At 37.9% G+C, this 9,560-nt stretch overlaps 1 protein-coding gene across 1 annotated transcript in view; it reads right to left on the bottom strand.

Moving 5' to 3' along the window:
• Positions 1–9,560, bottom strand: part of DENND1A (DENN domain containing 1A) — a 702,656-nt gene that overhangs the window by 6,502 nt on the left and 686,594 nt on the right. Inside the window, exons 18-19 of the mRNA XM_018556699.1 lie at positions 9,497–9,555; positions 7,153–7,209 (exon numbers count right to left, since the gene is read on the bottom strand). Coding sequence (XP_018412201.1) covers positions 7,153–7,209; positions 9,497–9,555 — 116 coding nt within the window. The remainder of the gene's footprint in view (positions 1–7,152; positions 7,210–9,496; positions 9,556–9,560) is intronic.

The following is a 9,560-nucleotide window of genomic DNA, read 5'->3' as shown; positions in this document are numbered from 1 at the left end:
ATGCTTGTCAGTCCTCAATTTAACTGTCTGTACAGTGAGCATGCTACCAGTATCTCATTTATACATACAGGTATCTGATGACATTCTTAGCATTGACAGATTTCCTCATGCTTTCAGCATATGCTGTAGATATCCGGCTGACAGACTCAGAATCAATACATCAGATTGACAGATGCTTTTTAGACAGATATCTATCCTGCACTGACAGATCTTTTTCCGTGTCAGTCTTGACAGATACCTAAATGTGTTGGCACTTGCATACAGACTGCTGGTATTAGCAAAATGGACTGGAAGAGCCTTGATCAGAACTGTTATTAGGGGAATACAATAAAAATAGCTAGATATGTGTGGAAATTAAGTTCATTAGAAGTTGACTATAATAAGCAGATGAATACAATAAGACATGTGTCACCTTCATTAATGTAGCATTAAATTATATTATTAAAAAAATTAAAGGTAAACCTGCAAATGCATTTCTTCGTTTTTTTAACATGTTAGTGTTGATAATTCCCTTTTACTGGAATGTAAGTTTATTGGCTATAGGGATACTAAACCTGTGTGAAAACTGGCCTATACACAAGTGTTTACTTTAAACTGCATCATACTATGCACAATAAATGATATGATATGATATATATATATATATATATAGATATAGATCTATATCTAGATCTAGATATATATCTATATCTAAATCTAGATCTAGATATAGATCTATATCTAGATATATATATCCGAATGAGGGAAATTTATCAAAACTGGAGCAGACACAATTTGAAGAAGCAGCAGTGCATGACAACCAATCAACTTCTACCTTTTATTTTCAAATCTTAACTGAACACATTGAAGAGAAATGCTGATGGGCAACTGCTCCAGATTCTGTCTGCTTCAGTTTTTATAAATTCCCCCCATTGTGGTACTCAGGCTAATTGCGTAAAAAAATATAAATGTTATGATTTTGAATGAATATATATGTATTTGCTAGCATTAGTTGATTTATTTTTCATCTCCTATGAAGTTCAACTTTTTTTAATGGCCTGTGTCGTTTGTTATTTAACTTGTGCCAATGGCATCAGTCTGACATCAGTTTGAGATGCTTCTGAGATCATTCAGAAATCACTGGCAGGTGCATTTAAACTGTAGGTAATCCCCTTCTGGTTAAAGAGTAATAGTACATTTGAAATACTTCCATTTCAAGTAAAAAAAAAAAAAAAACTGCTCCAGACTCCCTGCTGGTCATATGTCAAGAATCTATGTGTCCCTGGAAACAAGTTCATGTATTTTTATAAATAATAAATGGGAAGAATGGGCAGGAAGTAAAAAAAAAACAAAACAAAACTTGACAAATAGATATCACACAATGTTACCTCAACTACTAAAACATTAATAAATAAGCAATTTCCATTGTTAGAAAATAGAATATAGAAAAAGGAAATGTGAGGGGTACATGGTGTAGAATTAGTTACACACAAGCTCTCCAACACCATGTTGAATATTATAAGTTTAACTGTGATTCCCCAGTGTTCCAAGCGAACATTAATGACCATGATATCATAGCTTGAATAGGTCTTTTAAATGTGGAAAAGCATGAGCTGCTGCAACATGGCCCTGTATTGCTAGGCCAAGCTTCATATGCATTAATCTTAAAACTAATGGAACTAGTCGTTGCAGGAGGTATGACAAAAATTCACTATATAATCCTGGGACACTAACTTTTAAGTTTAGAAAAAAACAAAAACCTTTCCCCATAAGCAACTTTTACCTTTTTTTTTTAATGGAGGGTGTAACACATACTAAAGGTGCCTTACAATTATCTGGAGATTTTTGTCTGCAATCGCATTTGCGTCCGAAAATAGGTTGATTGATCGGTTGATATCAAAAGTGGATGGGAAGTCCACAACCTAAATTACTGTACAACTGGCAGATTTTTGTATTTCAATCAGGCTAGAAAATCTTTGTCTAGTTGGATGAAAATTGACGGGTTAGTGGCGTTGTTGTACAACAAAAATCTCAAGATGAAAACTGTACATGCTCAAACGTTATTTCGGTGAAAATCAGCCACTTAGTGGTGCTGACGAATGTTAATTGAGAAATACATTGGTCTGTGGATGATGGGCTAGTAGTTGAACGAAAATTGAACGAGGGTGAGGAGTCTGGACAAAAAAAAGTTGTACAATGGTTGTAAGGTGTATGGCCACCTCAATTTATCATCCCTACCCTCCAATCTTCAGGGATGGAATGCAGACCTCTACCAGCGGCCACTTCCCAACCTAATGAGAAGGATGCTAATTCTACATTGATTGCAGTGCAGGAGTGAGGGTGTTGATGAGTGTGGCAAGACGACCCATCAGAGACGATCATGCAGAGCAGCTTGAGCGCAGTTATTGTCACAAGTGGAACCAGCGAGGCGGGAAGATAAATTGACCCTGGATTAAGGTAAGTGTTAGTGATGTGATGAAGAACCCAGCTCATTCCTTACATGAGCCATGGAGGAACGGTACATTTCCTGTGTTTCCCTTGTAATTGGGTGGTAGAACCCTTGTTTAAAAATAAGTACAGTTTTCTATAGAGGGACGAATATACACTGCTCAAAAAAATTAAAGGAACACTTTTTAATCAGAGTATAGCATCAAGTCAATTAAACTTCTGAGATATTGATCAGGTCAGTTAAGTAGCAGAGGGGGTTGTTAATCAGTTTCAGCTGCTTGGTTTTAATTTAATTAACAATAGGTGCACTAGATGCTCAACAATGAGACAACCTCCAAAACAGGAATGGTTTTACAGGTGGAGGCCACTGACATTTTTTTCCCTACTCATCTTTTCTGACTGTTTTTCACTACTGGTAGCATGAAGCGAAAACTGGAGCCTATAGAGGTTGCACAAGCATGCCAACTCCTCCAGGATGGCACATCAATACGTGCCATTGCCAGAATGTTTGCTGTGTCTCCCAGCACAGTCTCAAGAGCATGGAGAAGATTCCAGGACACAGGCAGTTACTCTAGGAGAGCTGGACAGGGCCATAGAAGGTCCTTAACCCATCAGCAGGACCGGTATATGCTCCTTTGTGGAAGGAGAACGGGATGAGCACTGCCAGAGCCCTACAAAATGACCTCCAGCAGGCCACTGGTGTGAATGTCTCTGACCAAACAATCAGAAACAGACTTCATGAGCGTGGCCTGAAAGCCCGACGTCCTCTAGTGGGTCCTGTGCTCACTGCCCGGCACGGTGGAGGTCGATTGGCATTTGTAATTGAACACCAGAATTGGCAGGTCCGCCACTGGCACCCTGATCTTTTCACAAAGAACAGGTTCACCCTGAGCACATGTAACAGACGTGAAAGGGTCTGGAGAAGCTGTGGAGAACGTTATGCTGCCTGTAACATCGTTCAGCATGATCGGTTTGGTGGTGGGTCAGTGATGGCCTGGGGAGGCATATCTATGGAGAGAGGCACAGACCTCTACAAACTAGAAAATGGCACTCCGACTGCCTTTAAGTATTGGGATGAAATCCTTGGACTCGTCAGACCCTACGCTGGTGCAGTGGGTTCTGGGTCCCTCCTGGTGCACAACAATGCTCATGTGGCAAGAGTATGCAGCCAGTTCCTTGAGGATGAAGGAATTGATACCATTGAATGGCCCCCGCGCTCATCTGACCTGAATCCAATAGAACACCTCTGGGACATTATGTCTCGGTCCATCCGACGCCGCCAGGTTGCACCTCAGTCTGTTCAGGATCTCAGTGATGCCCTGGTCCAGATCTGGGAGGAGATACCCCAGGACACGATCCGTCGTCTCATTAGGAGCATGCCCCGATGTTGTCAGACATCCATACAAGCATGTGGGGGGCCATACAAATTACTGAGTACCATTTTGAGTTGCTGCAATTAAATTTCAGCACAATGGACTAGCCTGCTTCATCATTTGTTCACTTTGATTTTTGGGGTGTCTTTGAATTCAACCCTTTGTAGGTTGATCATTTTTCATTTCCATCAAACGATGCAGCATCCTTTCATTCCTAACGCATTACCCAGTTCAGTATACAGTAGATGTCCAGGATGATATTTTTCCCCATTGAGATCTGATGTGTTTCCAAAGTGTTCCTTTAATTTTTTTGAGCAGATATACACACACACAAACACACACTTTTTTATGATTATTATTTTTCTTTGCGTAGCTATGGTTGTCATTTAAATATTAAAATGATAACCTTGGTCTATTACTAAAATAATAAAAAAATAAAAATTCTCTCATCTAGGGTGCAACTTTTTGATTTGTAGTACACTATTTCTCTGTATCAATATAAAGATTTTTTTGCATAAATAACAATTACTGTACTTGTATATGTACACATTAAAGGAAACACAATTTACAAAGATACTTTGTACATCAGCTTCCTTACTAATGCAAAGCTGACAGCAGTATATCTCAAAACAGCGAACTGACCAGGTATAATTTCTGTCTCCCTATCTGAAAATACAGTAGTCATATTTAAAACAGAAAATATATGTATGAACAGAACATACATATTATTAGCAAAAGAGATCTACACATACTGTATACTTTTGTTTTCTTGGTAAATGTAATAACTGACTAAAACAGAAAATTCACACCATAGTGCAAAAGATGGGTGAATAAATATTTGTTAACCTCTTCACTGCGGTCCTAGAAGGAAGGGAAATATGATAAATATATTCTGGGCACAAGGCACGGATCCTCCCATTACTGACCTTTAATACATCATCAACATTCTGCTTTACTCTCTTATCTGCTTTTGATTTGGGTTTGAATTGCAAATAGGAAGCAAGGTCATGACCTCTGTTAAGGTCACACACAGAAATAGGTCGGGTTTAATATAGTGCAAGGGACAGAAAATCTCTTTTGCTCTATGTCTTTTCAACAAATTCAAATAACAGAAGGTTGCCACAAAGGTTGTAGCATTTCAAAGAGCTAGGGAACCAACAAACAACTAAGCGGCTGTTAATCCAGTTGTAAAGAACATAATTCTGCAGTTTACTAACAAATAACCTACAGCAAGGGTAAATATAACAATTATAATCTCAAACAAAATACAGAAAAAATTAAAATATTACACAGATCAGTCTCAAGAAAGCATGAAGGAAGAACAAGCATCCATTCATCTCTATCTAAAATGCATAATTTTGCTGGCAATTTCTTATTAATTTCATCATAATGGATGTTCAAATTAGACAGAGTAATGATGTCTATGTTGATATATTAATTGTTTTTGGCTTCATAAATTCCTTTTAAAATGTTTTTACTATCCATTTTCATAGGCAGAATTTTTCATAATAAACATTTCAATGTTCCAGCATTACAGATTCCAGCTGTGCAATGGCAGCTGCAAGTTGTATTGGACTAATATAATACAAATTAATCACAATAGAACAAAAAAAAAAAAAAATAGGCACAATATTTTTGTAAGATGGAAACCTCTGGTGTCAATGAACTTTTTAAGTCATAAACACCCCAAATTAACTTCCTAATGTTCCCTACACTAACCCTGAAGACTCATTCAAACGAGAAAAGGCCGGCCCGTACAGCAATGTGCTGCACGCACGTATCGGGCAGCTTTAGGGAAGGGGAGGTGCTGCGTGTGATTAGTAAGCAGCCCGTCCTTCTCTATGGGAGTACACAGTACGCAGCCATACGTCCTGTCTGCATCCGAGTCGGGACACCCGCACCCGTATGGACCTGCACTTGGGGTGAGCGTAGGGCGGCGTATGGCCATGTACTCCCATAGAGAAAGACAGGGGCTGTGCACTAATCACACCCGGCACCTGTCCTTCCCCCTTCAGGGGCCCGCATAACCCATCAGTGCAAGAACAAGATCTCCGCTTTGTCCTTCAATAAATGCAGAGAAAGTTGCTTTTTAAAAAAAAACATATATGGCTTCCTGGGACACAGGGAGGTGATATTAGCACATACAGCTGCAAGCTACTCTACAGTTGTTTATAAAACCATATATAAATAGTATATGACTCCAGTCAAGTTCTAATAATTTGTTAGAAACTTGAATACTTCAGAAAGACCCCGGAATGCTTCAAACTTGTGGGTAGAAAAGAACCTTTTAACATAGTTGGTGGGAATGGGATGTCAGCCCTTGAATATTGGAGAATGGTTAGGATTTTACTGAAAAAACACATTTGATGTCAGTATCAATTCTTGAATGGCTTTACCTTTTTTTGGTATCTATCCTCACCTTTGCTATATAGATTTTACACTACATATACTGCATATATTAAACTACATATAGTTTAAAATGTATGTAGATTTTTACTTTTGCCTGCTGCCGTGACAATGAAAATCTGTTTCAGACTGATGAGGTCATTTGTCTGCGCATTCTGCTCTCTTCTCCTATCAGCATGTTTCTTGTCAGAACATTTGTATAAAACACACCTGACTGGCTACCAAGTGAAATGTGGGAACTTACTCTCCACAGGTGCCTTCCTTAAAAATATTTAATGATTTATTCATTTTTATATCACTCCAGTAATTTCCATATTTTATATTTGTCTGAAGCTAAGCTTTAATATTCCTAACTTAATTTCTACTTACAAAGAATACTGGGCATTTATGGCTTATGGCAATACATTTAATTCTAATGTTAATTTTTTATGTTTAGGGTTTTTTATTACAGAAACACATAAATGTGCAAGACGGATGTAATGCATCTACATTTGACACTGCAACTAAAAACAAAAAAAGTAATAGATCGTACAGCCAAAGAGGAAAGGGCCTTTTGTAAAGAAATAAACAATATTATGCATGTGAACATCAACACCAAAAAAAAAGAAGAAACGCCTAAACAGAACGCTATGCTCACAATTACCCACTGTTGATCCAGAGGAAGGCCAAAACCCCCCCTATAAAGCATGGTTCAATTTGCTCCAACAGGGGGAAAACATTCCTTCCTGACCCATAATTGATCCAGATATTATCCTGGATCAACAACCTCTGATGCTTAATATACCTATAAGAACTCAATGTGCAGTAATATTCTGTGCATGTTAAAAGAAAAATTAATAAAATAAATACAACAAGTATCTTAAAGAAATTGTCTTCCTAAAACATACATTGTACAACAAGCTACTAATATAATAAACATGGTTGTATGTGGCACAAGGAGCACTACCTTCTGTTTTAGGCGGTTTTTCACTTCTTTAATTCCCATCCTGGCATGGTCTTTTGCCTGTATAACACAAACATTGTATTAATAATATAAAGGGTCACAAAATAAACTATAAACCAGCTTACTGAAATTAGTTTTCAAAATTATGTGAAAATACAAATGTAAATACATTTTATTACTATATATAGGGGCTGAAAGATCAGTGACCAATACTATTTATGGAAAAAATCAGGGATGTATTTAAACCAGATGTCTCCTCTGTCTCCAGCTAATGTCGTTTGGGACAGAAAGCCCTAGCCTAAAAACCAAGGGGTGCTCAGAGTTGAGCGCTTCCAGGTTAATGAAAAGGACAATAAAGCAGTTAATGAGAGTTTCAAGATCTCCCACCACTCTCCATTTTTAATTTCCTCCACCTCTAAGGCCTTACCATAAGCATAGAATACACAGCTCCCAAGCTCTACATTATGCCACCTTTATTGAAAATCAAGTAGTAAATGTCATCAGGGGCCCATCTTCTGCTCTTCTCTTCAGGAGCAGCATGACAAAAAAAATCAAATGTTTTTAACTTGATTCATCTGGACAACATAAAGTCCTTGCCAGGGATCTCCTCCTCTGATCTTTTTCAGCCACAAGGCTGGGCCTAATCCAAATCTTGATCTTAAAGCGAAAGCCTCATCATTGGTAGACTTTAGTGTTCAGGTCTGCTTATTATGAAGATTGCAGGTTGCAATCAACAACACAATCTGCTTTTAATTTTCATATTAATATTCACATAATTTAGGGGTTTATAAGTGCTAAAACAGGGGTAAGGCAACCTCAGCACTCCAGCTGTGGTGACACTACAAATCCCATGAGGCATTGCAAGACTATGAAAGCCACAGACATGACTTCTGCAGCCAATGGCATTATCGGATTTGTAGTTGGGCTGCCGAGGTTGCTTACCCCTTTGTTACGGTTGCACAATTACCAAGTACAGTACTCGGTACAAGTACATGTACCGATACTTTTGAGCTCCAAGACTACACTTGAGAAAAATTCAATAATTAGGAGGCAGCTGTCATTTGTAAGGAGCACACAGAGCTCCTGGGATGTGTACATCTCTGTTTTAATGTACAATTTTGTTTTTTATAAATATAAAGGGATGCACCGATACCAGTTTTGCGAGTACGAGTACTGATACATTTTTGTTTATGGTCATGTGACAGTTTTTCTAAAACAATACAGACTGATGATTTCAGGACAGTGGTGGAGCGCCAGAGCCAGGTCCCAGCTGCAACCGCTGCAACCCTGGTAGTTCTCATGAAAAATGCCAAGTATCGGCACTGGTACTCGAAAAGTATCTGCGCATCCCTACTTTCTGTTCATAGCAACCAATTAGTATCCTTGTCTCATTTTTAACTCTGCACGGCAGAAATGACAGTTGTAACCTTATTGGTTTCCACTGGCAATGAAAAATGTGTTAATGGTTTTATACACAAGGCCTTGGGCTGTTATGAAAGAAATTAAGCCTTAGGGGCCTATTTACATAGGAAAGCAGATAAAGCTAGCCACTGGACATTGTAAACATGCATTTTTTGTGGTTGTTTTTTAAGCAGTGGTATGGCCACTGTAACTCCATACTGCTGCTTTATACCTGGCCAATAAGGCCCTATTTATGGTGAATAGCAATGTCCACGGTAATACTGCCCACCATGGCCAGAATTTGACATCCCATTTATAAAATACAGGCCATGTTGTGGAGTCTGCAGTGTCTCAAGGAGTTCTCTCTAATTACCTTTGCACACAGAACTTTGTGCTTTATAAATGTGAGTTTTGTTTTTTAAAGCACTGATATGGGCAGGGTAACACCATACTGCTGCTTCATAAACTTTGCCCCTTATTGTCCATTCACATAAAAAAAAAAAAAGTTTTAATTATAAAAGAACATTTGCAACAAAATACGATAGGTAAATATATTTGTATTATTAAACTAGCGTTGAAAAGTAAGGTTTCAATAGGGCCAAATGAGAGCATTACCTCTATTTCCGTAGTAAAACATTTTACAACAAATTAAAACGAAATTAAACATAATATGCTGCTCTTTAACTAAACTCAAAGCTCTTTTTATTTAATTAATTTATTAATTTGCCAGTCACAGAATTAACAAGCTCTTTATTTTGAACTAACATGTGATTCTTATTCTAGAACAGAGACCTTTGCGTATGCTAAATATTTAATGGGATCAATGGAATCAACAGTGTCCAATCAAGAGATTAATAACTCAGCTCGGCAGTACTTCATCTGCCTTTTAATACCGCTGACCTTGTATTCATACAAATATCACCTATAATGGAATAGAGAAACTTACAAACTTGTAGACTGTTTTCATAGCTGGATTGGCTCTGGTCTTCATTGTGTTTAGAAAGGCTCCA

This window comes from Nanorana parkeri, unplaced genomic scaffold, assembly GCF_000935625.1.
Source record: "Nanorana parkeri isolate BGI_ZX_2015 unplaced genomic scaffold, ASM93562v1 scaffold248, whole genome shotgun sequence".
Lineage (NCBI taxonomy): Eukaryota > Metazoa > Chordata > Amphibia > Anura > Dicroglossidae > Nanorana > Nanorana parkeri.
This window is presented reverse-complemented; position numbering and strand designations above follow the sequence as displayed.